The 19,423-nt window shown below is 37.6% G+C and overlaps 1 protein-coding gene across 1 annotated transcript in view; it reads left to right on the top strand.

Annotated features, from left to right (window-relative positions):
* Nucleotides 1–19,423, top strand: part of LOC148940762 (kinetochore-associated protein 1-like) — a 340,431-nt gene that overhangs the window by 25,832 nt on the left and 295,176 nt on the right. Inside the window, exons 6-7 of the mRNA XM_089105067.1 lie at nt 13,621–13,786; nt 18,571–18,748. Of these exons, the coding sequence (XP_088961193.1) occupies nt 13,621–13,786; nt 18,571–18,748 (344 nt within the window). The remainder of the gene's footprint in view (nt 1–13,620; nt 13,787–18,570; nt 18,749–19,423) is intronic.

Raw genomic sequence — 19,423 nt, 5'->3', positions numbered from 1 at the left:
TGTAGTTCAGGGATTTTTTTGTATATGAAGCAGTTAAAAGTTAGCTAATATTTATCTGCTGGACATTTTTTATCAATAGTGTTAATGGAAGAAGCTAAAGTAAAGCCTATTACCTTCTGTTGTTTTAGGTAATAAGAACTAAGAATGCACATTCTTGACAATGACTAACACAACAGTATTCGAAAAAAAGAGAAATCCTCACAGCTAGAATACAAAGAAGACTACAAATCCTTTGTCAAGACCCTCCATTAACTTATCTATGGTGAAAAAGAATACGATAGAAACAATATGAAACTATAGAATGAGAAAAACAGGTTATAATAAAAGGCAACAAAGGCCCTGAAAAGATACAGGATCGCTGGAAAGAAACAGCAACTCAAAATGATTACTACGCGTTTACTCTCTTTGTATCCGTGCTGCTCTTTTGATTCCTTAACAAAGAAAATATGCCCGTGCTGTTTTTTAAAGTTCTTATTTATTTTTTGGGGGTTTGGGTGTCTTTTTTTACAGCTTATTGGATTTTCAAGGTTACTGTATTTTCTTCTGATGATCTTTATTTCAAAGCTTGCCTTTGCTTTTGTGTTATCTGAACAACACTTATATTGGCATTAGAAATGTTGATAAGTATCTGCTGATTGTTAAATAGGAACCTCTGCCCTTTCTCTTCCCAATTTACAAAGTCTAGGACTCTCTTTTTGTTAAATCTGGCAGAGCTTTTGCTATTTTCACGAAATTTTGGATGAACCGCTGATAATACCCTGCTTACCGCAGAAATAACCGAATGTTTTTCTTTTTATTAGCCGCATTTTGGATCACATCTTTCTCTTCTGACATTGAAGCTATTGAGGCTGAGTTTGCATCCATTTGCATTTTTCTATATATAAGATCAACCCCTCCTAATGATGGGCGATACCGAAAATCTATCGGGTATTGATACGCCATGCTTGGTTAAATTATCGATACTTTGGAATCAGTACATATATGCTATTATCCTCTACTTAGGGCTTAAAAAATGGACTACCAGTTATACCGCCCTGGTATGTTCCAAATAATGCGAAGGAAAAGCGTAAACTCTCTAAGACCTCGGAAGATTCTCTACTTCCAAACTCGTTTAATATATCCAGAAGGTTCAAAATAATGGCTATGTGCCACTTAAGTCTTTGAAATTGCAGCGAACTTACAGGAATTCAAAAATAGGGAAGAGGGGCTGAAATAAGGACAAAATTTAGAGTATTGGCTAGGCCAAAGGATTTTTGACAATGAATATTTTATATTACATAACTCTCCTAGACTTAGGTTATGCTGATGGATTAAGCATCCTAGATGAAAATCTTAGCAAACTGAATGAATTTGTAGAGGTTTTGTGAGTCCAGTGTGCAAGAACATATTTGAAAATTAATTTTAAAGAGGCCAAGTCACTAAGATTAGGAATAACTGAAAGTTGGTTAACGAGAAGATCAATCAAGTGGACAGCTTCACTTGCCTAGGCAGTATTATTAGTTAAGACAGTGGGCGCAGTAAAGATGCTAAATGTAGAATAGCCAAGATTCAGGGTGTTTTTTATCACAGTTGAAAAAAGTTTGGAAGAATAGGAAGACCTGAACCCAGGTTAGAATATTGGTCTCCAATTATATCACATTAGAATATTAAAGTAAGTAAGTAACTATGACGACACTAGACCATTAAGGTCCAAACCGGCGGTGCTGATCTCCGTTTCGTGGCCCTTCAGCCAGGAAGTGCAATGGGGGGGCTGGGGGCCAGCCATCCTGTGCTTTCGCACTCTCTTCCTGCATGCCAAACAAACAGCAGATCGACCTTGATTGGGTTGGGAGGGTGTCGTAAGAAAATATTTAAAGGAAATGTGAACTTCCCGGTAAGGTGTAAAGAGGGAGGCTTTGAATAGATTGGGATGAAGAAGGAGCGTGCATTGCTGTGTTGGCCTCAGGCGGCTTGGTGCTGCAGTTAGCTTTTTATAGCAGTAGTAGTTTATGTAGCCTGTATTTTTATATTTGCCGTGCACATTTCCTATTTATTAATTTAAAAAAAAACTTCAGAAAAATAAGTTTTTCAAAGAAAAGTAAAGGTCATTTTAAACTTGAGCTCAGCAGATACAAATTCCTTTTAAAATTCAAACTCAAAACGACCAGAAATTACTATTAAAGAATAAATGAAACCCAAAACGAAAAGAAATCAAATAAACAATCATAGCAAAAACATACAACAAGTAATAATATAAATAAATAAATAAATCTTAAAACGAGTAATGTTTAGATTGAGTATAAAAATCAAGCTTAAAACGAAAGAACATATTTTTCCTGTTGAAGTATAAATGAAACTTATAAAACGGAAAGAAATTAAATAAATAATCAATGAAAACAAACATACAATAGATACTAATGCAAATGACTAAATAAATCCTAAAACGAGCGGAACTTAAATTTAATATGCAAATCAAGATTGGAACGAACAAAATCACCACAGACAAGAATTTGTGTGTGACCTGCATCTCTCAATGTAAAAGTGTAAAACCTACTGCGTCAATGGCGCTTTACTGAAAACCAATCTTACGATAAATATTTTCTTTTGCACTTAATATTGAAAATAAACATTAAAATTATAGTAACATTATGAACTGCTGAGCTTTCAGCAATTAACATTATCAAATATTCAGTTTAATTTATTAGCTCTTTTTAAAGTTGTTAAAGTCGAATATAGTTTCCCTACAAACAAGTGTGTGGATACTGCCTCCTTTCCTAACTGTGAATAAAAACCAAAAATCTACTGCGCCTTTGGCGCTTAACTGGAAACGAATTATATTTCAGATATTTGCTTTTCCAGTTCTTACAGCATTGAAAATAAAAATACAATTACAGTGAAATAAATTCTTGAACTGATGGATCTTTCAACAATTAATATTATTATATGTCAAATATTCAATTCGATGTTGTTTATGCTTTTCAAGACTGTTCAAGATGCATATAGTTTCCAGTAAAACGCTAATGACGCAATAGTTTTCAGACTTTTACAGTGAGAGAAGGAGGTCATACCCAAACTCTTGTTTGTAGTGATTTTTGTTCGTTTCGAGCTTGATTTGCATATTCAATTTAAGTTTTACTCGTTTTAAGATTTATTTATTCATTTACATTAATATCTATTTTGTGTCTATTTGCATTGATTGTTTATTTAATTTCTGTTCGTTACAAGTTTCATTTATACTTCAACAGGAAAATATTCTTTTTTCGTTTTAAGCTTGATTCTCATATTCAATCTAAGCATTACTCGTTTAAAGATCTAATTATTCATTTATATTATTACTTGTTGTTTTTTTTTGCTATGATTATTTATTTAATTTATGGTCGTTTTGGGTTTCATTTATTCTTTAATAGTAATTAATTAAAAAAAACTTTTTCCACAAATTAAGTTTTTCAAATAAAAGTAAAGAACTCCATTTAACAAAAAATGAGCAAAAATAAAATCAAATAATCTACCAAGCATGAAACTACCACAAATCAGCATCGATAAATAAATGAAACCCAAAACGAACAGAAATTACAATAATTAACCGAGTCAAACTCAAAACGAGCAGATATTAACATAAGTTGGGCGCAAAACCCCTATGCCTTCCCAAGGCCAGAACAAAATTTGCACTTTACTGAAAAAAAAATACAAGTATTTTTACTTTTATAACTTTAATAAATCAAATAATTATAACATTTTGATTACTAAATATCAGTATATATATATATTAAGATGATAATGCAAATTCAGTTGTATTTTTTCAGTAAAGTGCAAATTTTGTTCTGGCCTTGGGAAGGCATAGTGGTTTTGCGCCCAGCTTATGTTAATTTCTGCTCGTTCTGAGTTTGACTCGGATATTTATTGTAATCTCTGCTCGTTTTGGGTTTCATTTATCTATCGATGCTGATTTGTGGTAGTTTCGAGCTTGTTAGATTATTTGATTTTATTTTTGCTCATTTTTTGTTTAATGGAGTTCTTTACTTTTCTTTGCAAACTTATTTTGTTGAAAAGTTTTTTTTAATTACTTTCTGTTCGTTTTATATTGACATAGTCTTTTCAGGGAAAATGCAAATAATACTAAATCTTTTCGTTTTTTAAGACTTTATAGTTTGGCCTGCTATTTGTATGCTGGAGAAACATTTTCAGCAATTTTTAACAAAATACACCATTTTAAAAATCTAGACACAAATAGTAGTGTTTAATTCAATTTCACACCTCCTCTAGTTGATTTTAAGTAAAAAACTTGACAGAATTTGTAAACAAATCTGTTTACTGTCACTGATAGCTTTGATACACTTACACTATTTTGATTTAGATAAATTTTTAGAGAAGAAATAGCCTCGAAAGTTTTAACATAATACCCTCAATCGTTCTTGGGATACTGCTGGTATGCTTTATTGGTAATTAGCATTATCACTTTACATTTTTATTTAATATTAAGGAGAAATTTAGTTTTTAAAAATAATAGGCAAATGGGAGGGTGGGAGTGGAAGGGAGATTAGTTGCCCTTTAACCACTTTTGACTATTAAAAAGGGCGTCAATCCTTTCTATTTTCAATCGAATGAGCCCCTTTCGAAGTTCCCACGACAACTCATTCGATACGAAGTGCCCTGGTCTAAACAACAACAACAAAAAATATTAATAATCACTTCCGACTATTAAAAAGGGCACTAGCCCTTCGAATTTCAAATTGAATGAGCCTTTTTCTGAAGTTTCTACGACAACGCCTTCTGTAAAACCATATATGCCCCCAGGGCATGACTTAAAACCCTTGCCCTGAGGGCTCAGAAGGAGTATCCTCCTCAAAAACATATATTCTATCTGTAAATCAACTACGCTGAACAAAATGACTATTTCAAAATTTTGATTGGATGTGTTTGGGGGAAGGATGGGCGTGGGGGGGCTATTTGCCCTCCAATCACTTTCGACTATTAAAAAGGGCACTAGCCCTTTGACTTTCCAATCAAATGAGCCCCTTTTGAAGTTTTTATGACGACACCTTCTATAAAAACTTTATATGCCCCAGGACATAACTTAAAACCCTTGCCCTGAGGGTTGTTGGGGAGTGTCCTCCTTAAAAACATATTTTCTATCTCTAAATCAACTACGCTGAACAAAATTTCTATCTCAAAATTTTGATTGGATGTGTTTGGGGGAATGATGAGCGTGGGGGAGGGGCTAGTTCCACTCCAATCACTTTCGACTATTAAGAAGGGAACTAGCCCTTTGAATTTCCAATCGAATGAGCCTGTTTTGAAGTTTCGACGACAACGTCTTCTTATAAAAACCTTATATGCCCCCAAGGCAAAACTTAAAACCCTTGCCCTGACGGTTGTGGGGGAGTGTCCTCCTAAAAAACATATTTTCTATCTGGAAATCAACTAGCCTATGCTGAACAAAATGGCTATCTCAAAATTCTGATTGGATGTGTTTGGGGGAATGATAGGCGTGGGGGTCTAGTTGCCATCCTATCACCTTCAACTATTAAAAAGGGCACTAGCCCTTTGAATTCCAAATTGAATGAGCCTGTTTTGAAGTTTCTACGACAACGCCTTCTATAAAAACCTTATATGCCCCCAGTCTATAACTTAAAACCCTTTCCCTGAGAGTTGTGGGGGAGTGTTCTCCTCAAAAGCATATTTTTATATGTTCATTCAGTTTGCTAAGATTTTCATCTAGGATGCTTAATTCATCAGCATAACCTAAGTCTAGGAGAGTTATGTAATATAAAATATTCATTGTCAAAAATCCTTTGGCCTAGCCAATACACTAAATTTTGTCCTTATTTCAGCCCCTCTTCCCTATTTTTGAATTCCTGTAAGTTTGCTGCAATTTCAAAGACTTAAGTGGCACATAGCCATTATTTTGAACCTTCTGGATATTCTCCTCAAAAACATATTTTTTCTATCTGAAAATCAACTACGCTGAACAAAATGGCTATCTCAAATTTTTGATTGGATGTGTTTGGGGGAATGATGGGCGTGGGGGGGGCTAGTTGCCCTTCAATCACCTTTGACTATTAAAAAGGGCAGTAGCCCTTTAAATTTCCAATCAAATGAGCCTGTTTTGGAGTTTCTACGACAAAGTCTTCTATAAAAACCTTATATGCCCCCAGGGCATAACTTAAAACCTTTTCCCTGAGGGTTGTGGGGGAGTGTTCTCCTCAAAAGCATATTTTTATATGTTCATTCAGTTTGCTAAGATTTTCATCTAGGATGCTTAATTCATCAGCATAACCTAAGTCTAGGAGAGTTATGTAATATAAAATATTCATTGTCAAAAATCCTTTGGCCTAGCCAATACACTAAATTTTGTCCTTATTTCAGCCCCTCTTCCCTATTTTTGAATTCCTGTAAGTTTGCTGCAATTTCAAAGACTTAAGTGGCACATAGCCATTATTTTGAACCTTCTGGATATTCTCCTCAAAAACATATTTTTTCTATCTGAAAATCAACTGCATTGAACAAAATGGCTATCTCAAAATTTTGATTGGATATGTTTGGGGGAATGATGGGCGTGGGGGGGCTAGTTGCCCCCCAATCACCTTCAACTATTAAAAAGGGCAGTAGCCCTTTGAATTTCCAATCAAATGAGCCTGTTTTGGAGTTTCTACGACAAAGTCTTCTATAAAAACCTTATATACACCCAGGGCATAACTTAAAACCCTTACCCTGAGGGTTGTGGGGGAGTGTCCTCCTCAAAGACACATTTTCTATCTGGAAATCAACTACGCTGAACAAAATGGCTATCTCACAATTTTGCTTGGATGTGTTTGGGTTAATGATGGGCGTGGGGGGTTGGGGGTCTAGTTGCCCTCCAATCACTTTCGACTATTAAAAAGGGCACTAGCCCTTTGAATTTCCAATCGAATGAGCCGGTTTTGAAGTCTCTACGACAACGCCTTCTATAAAAACCTTATAAGGCCCCAGGGCATAACTTAAAACCCTTGCCCCGAGGTTTGTTGGGGAGTGTCCTCTTCAAAAAGATATTTTCTATCTGGAAATCAGCTACGCTGACAAAATGCCTATCTCAAAATTTTGATTGGATGTGTTTGGGGGAATACTGGGCGCGGGGGAGGGGCTAGTTGCCCTCCAATCACTTTCGACTATTCAAAAGGGAACTAGCCCTTTGAATTTCCAATCGAATGAGCCTGTTTTGAAGTTTCTACGACAAAGCCTTCTATAAAAACTATATATGCCCCCAGGGCATAACTTAAAACCCTTGCCCCGAGGGTTGTCGGGGAGTTTCCTCCTAAAGAAGATATTTTTTATCGGGAAATGAAAATACGTTGAAAAAAATGGCTATCTCACAATTTTGATTGGATGCGTTTGGGGAAATGATTGGCGTGAGGGGGGGTGGTTAGTTGCCCTCCAATCAATTTCGACTATTAAAAACGGCACTAGAACTCTCGATTTACAATCGATTGAGCCCCTTTTGAAGTCTCTACGACGACCCCTTCTATATAAAGTGCCCTGCTTTAAAGAAAAAAATAATAAACTGTACATTGTGTCAACATTGATCTTATATGACCCCAGGGCATGACTTAAAACCCTTGCCCCGAGGGTTGTGGGGGAGTGTCCTCCTCAAAAAGATATTTTCTATCTGGAAATCAACTACGCTGAACAAAATGACTATCTCAAAATTTTGATTGGATGTGTTTGGGGGAATGATGGGCGGGGGGGGGAGGCTAGTTGCCCTCCAATCGCTTTCGACTATTAAAAAGGGCACTAACCACTCCAATTTCCAATCGAATGAGCCCTTTTCGAAGTTTCTACGACAAATCCTTCGATACGAAGTGCCCGGGTATTGAGAAAAAAAGAAGAAAAGCACATTCTGCCCACATTGTTCTTTACTTAGGCAGCGCTAGTGTGCTGCCTATGATTTCTGCTCGTTTTGAGTTTAATTTTAAAAGGTATTTTTATCTGCTGAGCTTAAGTTTTAAATGACCTTAAATTTTCTTTGAAAAACTTATTTTTCGGAAAGTTTTTTTTTATTAATTTTTGTTCGTTTTTTATTGCAAAAAATTTTATTTCAAAATAAACTTTAAAAAAAAATCAAATATTCATCAAAGTATTAAAACTGGTATCAAAGTAACTATATCAAAGTGAAAAAATGGGTTTGTGTCAACCTCGGAGGTTTTGTTATCTGATGTCTGAACTGTTTTAAAAAAAATTGCTATCTCAAAATTTTTATCGCATGGGTTTGGGGGAAGGGGCGTGGGGGGAATAATTAAGCTTCGGTCTCTTTTGACTCCTTAAAAGAACTTTCTATTTTCAATCAAATGAGCCCTCTCTGAAGTTCATACGAGTACCCCTTCTGCAAGAACCTTATATATCTCTGGAGTATTACTTACAACGCCTTTGCCTGGGCCCTGGGGAGGGGGGTGTCGACCCGGGAGTTTTAATATCTGATGGTTGAACCATTTTTAACAAAATGGTCACCTCAAATTTTTATCGGATGGGTTTATCCATCTAATAAACCCAAAGGCGTGGAGGGCGGGAGGTACTATTTGCCTTCCGATCTTTTTTCACTCTGAGAAAATGAACTACAACTTTTAATTTCCCTTCAAATACACCCTCTGATGTTTATTCAAGCATCCCTTTCATAAGAACCACATACATCCCCGGGACATAGCTTACAATGCCTGCCCCCGGGCCCTGGTTATGTGTTGACACCGGAGTTTCGTTATGTGACCTTTGAACTATTTTGAAAAATTGGCTCTATCAAAGTTCTTATGGGATGGGTTTGAGGAAAATAGGGTCTGGAGAGGGGGGCTAGTTGCCCTTCAATCTCTTTTGACTCTTAGAAAGTGAACGAAAACTTCCAATTTCCAATCATATGAGCCTCCGAAGTTTATACGAGCATACCTTTCATAAGAACCATATATGCCCCCAGAGTAATAATTACAACGCCGGCCCAGGGCCTTGGGGGGGGGGGGTTGTCGACACAGGAGTTTTTCTTATCTGACCTTTGATCTATTTTTAACGAAATGGCCATACGTGAAGGAGTTTTTGCTATATTATCTTTGAACTATTTTTACCAAATGGCTACCGCAAATTTTGTATCAGATGTATTTGGGGGAAAAAGGCTTGGGGGGCAGTTACCCTCCGATCATTTTTGACTCTTAAAAGGGGCACTAGAACTCTCGATTTCCAATTGAATGTGCCCCCTTTGAAGTTTATACGATGACCCTTTCTATATGAAGTACCTCTGGGAAAACAATAAATGGAGTGTGGGGGGAGGCTAGCTGCCTTCCAATCACTTTTGACTCTTAAAAAGTGAATTTAAACTTTCAATTTCCTATCAAATGAGCCCTCTAGGAAGATTATACGAGCATCCTTTTCATAATAACCATATATGCCCCCAGGGCATAACTTACAACGCCTACCCCCGGGCTCTGGGGGCTGTGTCGACACCGGAGTTTTTTGTTATCAGAACTTTGAAGTATTTTTAACAAAATTTTTATCTCGAAATTTTTATCTGATGCATTTAGGGTGTGGAGGAGGGGGAGGGAGGTTAGTTGCCCTCCGATCCCTTTTGACTCTTAAAAAGTGAACAAGAACTTTTAATTTCCAATCAAATGAGCCCTCTCTGAAGTTAATACGAGCATCCCTTCCATAAGAACTATATATGCCCCTTGAGCATTACTCATAATGCCTGCCTCCGGGCTCTGGCGGGTTGCGTCGTCACAGGAATTTTTCTTATCTGACCTTTGAACTATTCATAATGGTATGGCTATTATAAAAATTTTATCGAATGGGCTTGGGGAAAAAGGGTATGTCGGGGGCTAGTTGCCCTCGGCTATCTTTTGACTCTTAAAAAGTGAACTAGAACATTCACTTTCCAATCAAATGAGCCGCCTCTGAAGTTTATACGAGCATCCCTTTCATAAGACCCATATACGCCCCCAGGACAAAACTTACAACGCCTATCCCCCGGGCCCGGGGGGGGGGGAGTTTTTGTTTTCTAATTTTTGAACAATTTCCAAAAAACTGGCTATCTCAAATTTGTAGCGGATGGGTTTGGGAAAAAAAGAGCATGGGAGGGCTAGTTACCCTTAACTCTCTTGACTATTAAAAAGTGAACTAGAACCTTCAATTTCATCATCAAATGAGCCCTCTATGAAGTTTTTACGAGCATCCCTTTCATAAGATCCATACATGCCCTTGAGGCATAACTTAGAAAGCCTTCCCCTGGGCCCTGGGGGGTTGTATTGACACCGGATTTTTTCTTCTTCGACCTTTGAACTATTTTTAACATAATGTCTATCTCACAATTTTCATCAGATGGGTTTAGAAAAAGAAAGCGTGGGGGGGGGGGGAGGGCTAGCTGCCCTCGGATCCCTTTTGACTTAAAAAGTGAGCTCTAACTTTCAATTTCCAATCAAATGAGCCCTCTCTGAAGTTTATACAAGCATCCCTTTCATACAAACCATATATTCCCCAGGGTATAACTTACAACGCCTACCCCCGGGTCCTGGGAGGTTGTGACGACACCTGAGTTTTTATTGCCTGACTTTTGAGCAATTTAACTTATTGGCTATCTCTTAATTTTTATTGAATGCATTTGGGGAAAAAGGGGCGTGGGGGGGGCTAGTTGCCCTCTAATCTCTTTTGACTTTAAAAAACTGAACTAGAACTTTCAATTTCCAATCAAATGAGTTATCTCTGAAGTTTTACGAGCATCCCTTCAATAAGAAGCATATATTCCCTCAGGGTATAACTTACAACACCTACCCTCGGGCCCTGGGGGGCTGTGTTGGCCCCGGAGTTTTCGTTATATGGTCTTCGAACTATTTAAAGAAAAAGCTCCAAGTTCTTATCGGATGTGTTTGAGGAAAAAGGGTGTGGAGGGGGTTAGGTGCCCTCCAATCTCTTTTGGCTCTTAAAAGTGAACTAGCTTTCAATTTCCAATCAAATGAGAGCCCTCTTTGAAGTTAATACTAACATACCTTCCATAATACCCATATATGCCCCCAGGGCATAACTTAAACGCCTGCCCCCGGGCCCTGCGGGTTTATGTCGACACCGGAATTTTCGTTTTATGATCTTGAACTGTTTTTAACAAAATAGTTATCTTAAAATTTTTATTAGGTGCGTTTGGGAAAATAGGGTTTGGGAGAGGGGGGCAAGCTGGTTACCTTCCAATATCTTTTGACGCTTAAAAAGGGAACTAAAACTTTCAATTTCCTAACAAATGAGCCCCCTCTGAAGTTTATACGAACATTCCTTCCATAAGAACCATATATACCCACAGGGCATAACTTATAACCCTTGCTCCTGAAGACTGTGGAGGGAGTGTCCTGCTCAAACATATAATTTCCAGAACTTTCAACTACGTTCAACAAATTGGCTATATTAAAGTTTTGATTTGAATGTCTTTTGGGAAATGGTGGGTGTGGAAGGTGTGTCAGTTGCCTTAGAATCACTTTCGACTATTAAAAAGGGAACTATCCATTTAAATTTTAAATCGAATGAGCCCTTTCTGAAGTTTCTACGACAACGCTATTTATACAAAACCTTATATGCCCCCATGGCATATCTTACAATCCTTGCCCTTTAGGGCTGGGGGGGGGGGGGTTGTCATCCTCAAAGACCTAATTTCTAGAACTTAAAAATATGTTCAATAAAATGGCTGTCTCAAAATCTTGATTGGATGTGTTTGGGGAAAAGGTGGGCGTGAGAGGCGGGGTTAGTTGCCCTCCATTCACTTACGACTATTAAATAGGGCACTAGCCCTTTGAATTTCCAATCGAATGAGCCTTTTTTGAAGTTGCTACGACAACGCCTTCTATCGAATGAGGTTTTTTTTGAAGTTTAATTGACAACGCCTTTTATAAAAACCGTATATTCCCCTTGGGCATAACTTACAAACCTTGCCCTCAGGGCTGTGGGGAAATGTCCTCCTCAAAAACACAATTTCTATCTGGAAATCAACTGCGCTTAACAAAATGGCTATATCAAAATTTTGATTGGATGTGTTTCGGGAAATGGTTGGCGTGGAAGGGATGTTAGTTACCTTCCAAACACTTTCTTCTATTAAAAAGGGCACAAACCACTCCAATTTCCAATTGAATGAGAGCCTTTTTCGAAGTTTCTACGTCAACTTCTTCGATACGAAGTCCCCTGCTCTAAAGAAAAAAAGAATATAAATAATGCATTGTGCCAACATCGTTCTTATATGCCCCCCGAGTATAACTTAAACCCTTGCCGTGAGGGTTATGGGGGAATGTCCTCCTCAAAAACATATTTTCTACCTGGAAATCAACTACGCTGAACACAATGGCTATCTCAATGGGGGGGGGGGAGGTTTAGTTGCCCTCTAATCACTTTCGACTATTAAAAAGGGAACTAGAACTCTCGATTTCCAATCGAATGAGCCCCCTTTGAAGTTTCTACGACGACCCCCTCCATATGAAGTGCCTCTGAAAAAAAAAAAGACATTGGAGTTGTATGGCCTTTACTATAGGCAACGCTATAGCGGTGCCTCTGATTTGCTTTGTACATTTGGGTATATTTACTGTATCTATAGACTATTGATAAAAGAAAATATCAAAAAGCCCTAATAAAAAAAAAAATAATTTCAGAGACTCAAGCATGGAAACAACCCTTTTATCAGTGTTGATGCGCAGGTGAAAAAAACCTTGGAGTTGGAGTTACTATCTTCTAGCTACTACTATTCTTTGGTGTAGTATAAAAACATCAGAGGCTGAGGGTAAAAAAACCACTGTTGCTCACCAATATTGAGGCTTAAAGGCCCACTTGGTGCCGTATCAGAGAGAGGGTGGAGGCTAGGATAAGAGTAACCGAAAGGAAGTTAAAACATAAGAAGAAATATCCCTCTAATCTCCTTTCTGTACAGTAAGGAAACCAATGCAATCTATCAGTGTTGATTTTAAGGGGAAAAAAATCTTGGAGGTGTAGTCATTATCTTCTAGCTACTACTATTCCTTGATGCAGTCTAAAAACCTCAGGTGCTGAGGGTATAGAAACCACCGCTGCTCACCAGTGTTTAGGCTTAAAGGACTAAATTGGTGTCGTATCGGAGAGAGGGCGAGGGCTAGGTTAAGCGTAACCGCGCAGAAGCTAAGACATAAGAAGATATAGCCCTCTAATCTCCATTCTGTAGCTTTTAGTCGTCCATGTTTCCCTTTGAATGAAAATAAATTATGCTAAGAAAATTGCTCGGACATCTCGGCGTCTCTTGTTGAGACAACTAGACTAGCTGTAGTTGTATATATACATAGCTGCGTGCCATCACGATTTCAGATAATAGCTTTATAGGACGATTATTCCTAATTTGAGGGCGGTACTTCATAAAATGAAAATGTTTGGCCCAAATATAAAACTTTATGAAGGTCTAAACATATGTTTTAAACAGTAGTTCGTGCTGGGAACTCGTCTGTCTGCGTCACACCCCTAGCGCTTCTGTATAAGGATCCATAGAGTTGTAGAGAATATAATGAAAACAAGTACAACATGTCATATAATTCTGCTATGTCGATACATAGGAAAATTAATCACATTTTAATATCAGAATGACGAATTGTTAGATATCCCTCTTTGTTTGAATTTTAGCGATGTTTATTTTTTGTTTTTTAGATTTTAGTCCCTTGTTTAAAATGGACCTTCATGGCCCCGGCTTCTTGGTGGAGTCATCAGGAAACCATGATTCAATATTATTCCTGGATGGTGCTCGAAATGAAGATTTACCCATTATGACTAGCTTGAGGCTTCGAGCAATGGCTGAAAGTGATATTGAAGCTAAGTAAGCTCTATCTCCTCCTCTCTCTGCCATGTCTCCCATTCTTTCTTCCTATTCTCCTCTCTTTCTCTTTTCCTTTTTTTCTCTCTATTTCTCGGTCTCTATGCCTCTTTTTCCATTTCTTCATCTAGCTTTCGTGTCTTCTGTTCTTCTTTCTATTTTAATTTGGTTTTCCTACTTCTCCAGAAATCTTAGAAAAACTAATCAACTTCCCTTGTTTTGTGCCGGAAATTGAGATATTCAGTTTTAATGAAAATTGCGTCATTAGAAAGTGTGATTTTTGTTTTTTCCGATTAAAGCAGCAGAATTTTCTTTTTTAAGTGCAGGAAAGGGCAGTCACTAAAAGTGTTCTAGCATACCAGCTATGAAAGCGCTAAAAATCAGCTGAAAGGAAATATGGTTTGAGGAATATACCAGCTTTGGGTACTCCCTTTGTTGCTACCTCTCTTCATTGAAAAGCTTCCCGACACAGAGCACGTAAAGTTTCATTCTCCTTTCAATCAAATTTCATAGTTAAACCATAGATTCTCAATTCCTCTTGATGGTGGATAGCTCCCCTGGAGAGTTCACTAATGGGCCCTTTGTCTCTGAGGCGTTCAGTCGATGTTGGGGCGCACAAAACCTCTGGAAAGGTCTGGGGAACAGTGTTTCCAAGTCTGTTACAGGAGGGGTTTTGAGCTGTGGGCGTGCAATCTGCACCTAGGACCTTGAGGCCAGCCCTCGGGTGCAATATCATTGTAACCAAAACTATAAGATTGAGTCTATGATTGGACCCCCTATCGATGTCGACTACCACGCGTCTCAGGTCAAGCTTTATTAATTTGAACAAAAATTTGAAATTTGGTTTTTGGAATATCCGCTTCAAAGACTGAACGAGCTATAAGCTTCAAAGACTGAACGAGTTCTTAGAACAATGGAATGTTACTACTTCGATCCTCTGGCTCTGTTGAAGGTCTGATGGGCTCGGTTCCGGAACAAATAAACTGGACGAAGATGTGACTATTATCTACAGGAGATCCCTGCAAAGACATGAATTTGAAGTTGGCCTAATGACGATAAATCAAATCTCTCAAGCTTTACTGCAATCGACGTTAATATCACCTAGAATCCTAAAAGCATGCTTTTTAGGTGCCTATGCGAAACTTTCAATAGGGGTTTACTATGCACTTACCACTGGTGCCCCCGATGAATCAAAGAATGAATTCTCTAGAACAATTAAGTCCATAGCCTGTCGCCTACCGCGGTTTGACAGTATTTTTTGTAGGGGACTTTATCCGCGAAAGTAGGGAACGATCTACTGTTCGCTCCACGGTTTCTCGACGAGAATAGCCTGGATCAACGGAACGAAAATTGAGAACTACTGATCGACTTTGTACTCTTCAGCGACCTTGTAATAGGAAGCACTCTTTTCCCTCTCAGGATGTGCACAATCATTCCTGGACATCTCCTGACGGTGACACCCAAAGTCAGACTGAATGAAAATCAGGTTAGTGACATAAAAAGTGGACAATAATCCTGCTTGATGCAAGGGGGTATAGAAAAGCTAACATGGGCTCAGAAAACAGTCTGATGGCAGTGAAAGTCTGCTTTAAATTGAAAAGAAATCAATCACCAAAAAGGTTCTCTCGAACCCAGTTTTCAACTCGGAGAAATTGTGGGTCACAGAATCCAACCGAGGCTTTAAGTTAGAGATACAAAATAGATATGAAGTCCTGTCTTTACAAGATAATACTGTCAGTGAACAAATCTGAAAAGCATGATGTGGTGGTTCCACGATGCCGCAACTGCCCAAATTGGATATCGTAAGATCCCAAAGGAATTGTGGCTCTCTGACCAAACCTGGGATCTCATAGAGGAAAGGGATATTTAAAAAGCATCACACATCCGAAAGCAAGTCCACGATTGCCAGATACTCAAAAATGAAGAATACGGAGCAGCATATTAAGTGGTAAAGAAGAGCGACAGAAAAAACCAGAGAGACTTGGTTTAGTAGAACACAGTAGAGGCAGAGGAAGCAGCAAAGAGAGGTGACGCAAGAGCTGTCTATAAAATCACCAACGAGATTGTTGGCAAAAGATCCTCTATTCATCATAGACCGGAAGAAGACTTCTTGGGCATCCTGATAACCGAACAGTCTGCTGTGAAAAAATATGAGCAAGTTACTATGAACTCTTCCAGAAAACCCACCAGATATTCCAGCAACACATTGTTTGCCTTAAATATTAACACGGATCCGTCATCATCCATCGAAATTACAACAGCAGCAAAGAAGTTGAAAAATGGGAAGTCGTCTGGCAAAGACCGAATATTCGCAAAGTTGATTAAAACTACCGTTTTGATTTGCCTCAAGTCCTGGACAGCTTTGGTCGGAGTAATATGAACGACAGTTAAAGTACCTCTCGACTGGCAGCGGAGTACCCTTGTGAGGTTCTTCGCGAGAGGTGACGTTACCCTTCCAATTAACTGGTTCAGAATATGCTCGCTTTTCATGTCTAACAAATTACTGTCGTGCATTTCATTACAAAGGATCAACATGATATATACTTTACGGCTACTGACTGAAGAAACAGATAGTGGCGGTAAAAAATTTATATGATATCCTTTGATTTTGAAAAGGTATTTCACTCAGTGGACTGCTGGAGTCTCTGGAAGATCTTACCACACTAAGGAACTCCTGAAAAGATAGTTTCGCTGATTGTTGGTTTCTATGAAGATAGTGAGCGCTATGCAAAGACAACAGATGGCTAGACGCGTTCCTTTCGTATCTTGTACAGGGTCAAACAAGCTTGTGTCGTGTCGATGCCTCTGTTCATCATCGTCATTAATTACAAACTATGAACCAACATGACTGACGGTATCCACTTGTATTCAAAAATGCATCTCAGTGATAGAGACTTTCCCGACGACATAGTCGTCCTGGAATCTTGCAAGCAACGACTCAAAACTCCTAAAAGAAAGCCAAATTGGCCTGAAAATAAGTTCTGATAGAGAAATGTAGAGAAGAACACATAGAGAGAGTTGTCCATTTCAAATACTTGGAAATATTATTACAAAATAACTGCTCACAAAAATTGGTCATACTAATAGAGCCTTCAATAGACTATTAAAGATTTGGCGGTCCAGAAACGTCTCTCTACGGCTGAAATTACGACTTTTCAATAGCCAAACTAAAGTCCTCCTTTGCAAAGCCGTAACCTGGCACCTGAACCAGGAACAAGAGAGAAGAATACTCTCTTTTGAAAATTCATGTCTAAGAAGAATCCTCGATATCGACTGTTGGTAGAACATAACAAATCTATCCGTCCGCCACAAAACGGGCCAGCCTCTTATGACAGATGTCATAAGAAATCATAGTTAGGGATATCTTGGCCGCGTAATACGTTTGGACAATCTCCGACTACCCAATGCAGCGTTCCACTGGCAATCAACAGGTTCGCGCCGTAGAGGCAGTTCCAGAAACACCCTGTGGGGTACATACCAGACCAATCTGCATAACCTGCATGCGTAAATCCGACTTCAGAGGGAGGACATACTGGGAGCAGCAAGCCATCGGAATAATTGGTGGTTAGCTCTGGATTCCCTGGGTATCTTTGAAGACACCGATGGATCTAAGGTCTAATGTAAAGTAAATCTCCTTAAATCAAATCTTCAGTCAATGCCCCATCGAGAAAAAAATCTAGTCTTGATAGAGCTACGAAAAATGGCACACATCCAGTTTTATTGCCTTTCAGCTTTTCAGTGAAACTCTTAATCTCTTGATTTTTTTACTGGTCACAAAAGCTGTTATCAGTGAACCCTCCTCAATGAACCTCCCGACAGACATGAATGAAAACATCTCCTTATGGAATAATTCAGCTGATGTGCGTGTGGGAAATGCAAATATTTCTGGTGTTCAGGAGCTGAATTGTGTCAGTAATCAGAGATGGCCCAATTCAGTACGCTACTTTATTTCTATGTTACCCAATCCTTTGATCCCTGCTCTCTGGTGGGACCAATATTTTTTACTTTTCATTTTAGCTTTTAAATATATATATATATATATATATATATATATATATATATATATATATATATATATATATATATATATATATATATATATATATATATATATATATATATATATATATATATATATATATATATATATATATATATATATATATATATATATATATATATAGTCACAGAAAAGTTAAGAAATTTAGGTGTAATGAGAAGATTTCTCTGGCTAAAGGAGGTGTAGGTCCATCAGAATATACGGTTCTTTAGGCCTTAGTTATTATGACTACCATGCAGTGTCCATAAAATATTCCTACGAAGGTAGTTGTCGGATCAATAGTAGAAGGTAAATTTTTTGTGAAATACCAAAATACGGGAAAACTATTTTTAAGATAAATTCAATATAACCATGTCCCAACAAAGAACAAATTCAGGTGATATTTCTTGCAAAGAGATCATGCTATTATGCTCCCGTAGTTGATTTCAGCTAAAAATGGGACAAGGCTCAAGTTGACTCGATTTTTTTTCAAAATTTTAATTTGCAAAGAAATTTGAGAGGGTTAGAATTTGGTTAAGCTACTCTTAGCAAACGTTTATTCCGGTTGTCGCAAAAAAAAGAACAGAATTCAGGCAGTGTTTCATACTAAGCGAGTATCTAGTACGCCTACATTCTTTGAGTTTACTTCTACTATTTACACTGACCTTCACACTGACATACATAGTGCCAACATTGAACGGCATCACTGATTTAGAAACCTTAATATATGGTTAAATATACTTTTTAGGTTAAGGCGAATGATTAATAGAGGAAAATACAGCGAAGCTATGAAATTAACAAAGCTGTTTAATATGCCTCTTGAAGGGGAGATTTGTGAAGCACAAGTCCGAGATATCATTGGCCAACTCAACTACTGGAATACGTCCTTATCAGCCAACTCTGAAAATGTCTCTAATCTTTGGAACGTAAGAGTTTGTATTTTTATTAGAGTTGGGAAGTTGTGGGGATTTATTGGCTATGACGATTCCTTACCTTGAGTATGTTATTTCTTCTTATTATTACTTGTATTCCTATGACACTTTGCGGTGGAAACGGTTTTTCTGAAAAATTATTTTTGTTGTCGAAAACATTCAAATGACGTCCAAATTGAAAAATTAGCATTGTGTTGTGCAGCAACATTACTGCTTTTTCTTCTTCTGTACCGTGATATTGTAATCTGATTAAGGACACTAGTTGGATAAATAACCCTAATTTAAAAAACTTTTTCCACAAAATAAATTTTTCAAAGAAAAGTAAAACACTCCATTAAACAAAAAAGAGCAAAAATAAAATCAAATAATCTACCAAGTGTGAAACTACCACAAATCAGGATCGATAAATAAATGAAACCCAAAACCAACAGAAATTAAAATAATTAACCGAGTCAGACTCAAAACGAGTAGAAATTAATAGAAGTTGGGCGTAAAACCCCTATGCCTTCCCAAGGCCAGAACAAATTTGCACTTTACTGAAAAAATATAAATGTTTTTACTCTTGTAACTTTAATAAATCAAATAATATAAACATTTTGATTACTAAATATCAGTATATGTATATTAAACTGACAATGCACATTCATTTGTATTTTTTCAGTAAAGTGC

The sequence above is a fragment of the Artemia sp. Qi Xiang Cuo genome, chromosome 19 (assembly GCF_049724085.1).
Source record: "Artemia sp. Qi Xiang Cuo chromosome 19, ASM4972408v1, whole genome shotgun sequence".
In the NCBI taxonomy this organism is placed as follows: domain Eukaryota; kingdom Metazoa; phylum Arthropoda; class Branchiopoda; order Anostraca; family Artemiidae; genus Artemia; species Artemia sp. Qi Xiang Cuo.
The sequence above is the reverse complement of the archived record's forward strand: the minus strand, read 5'-3'. Positions and strand labels throughout refer to the sequence as shown.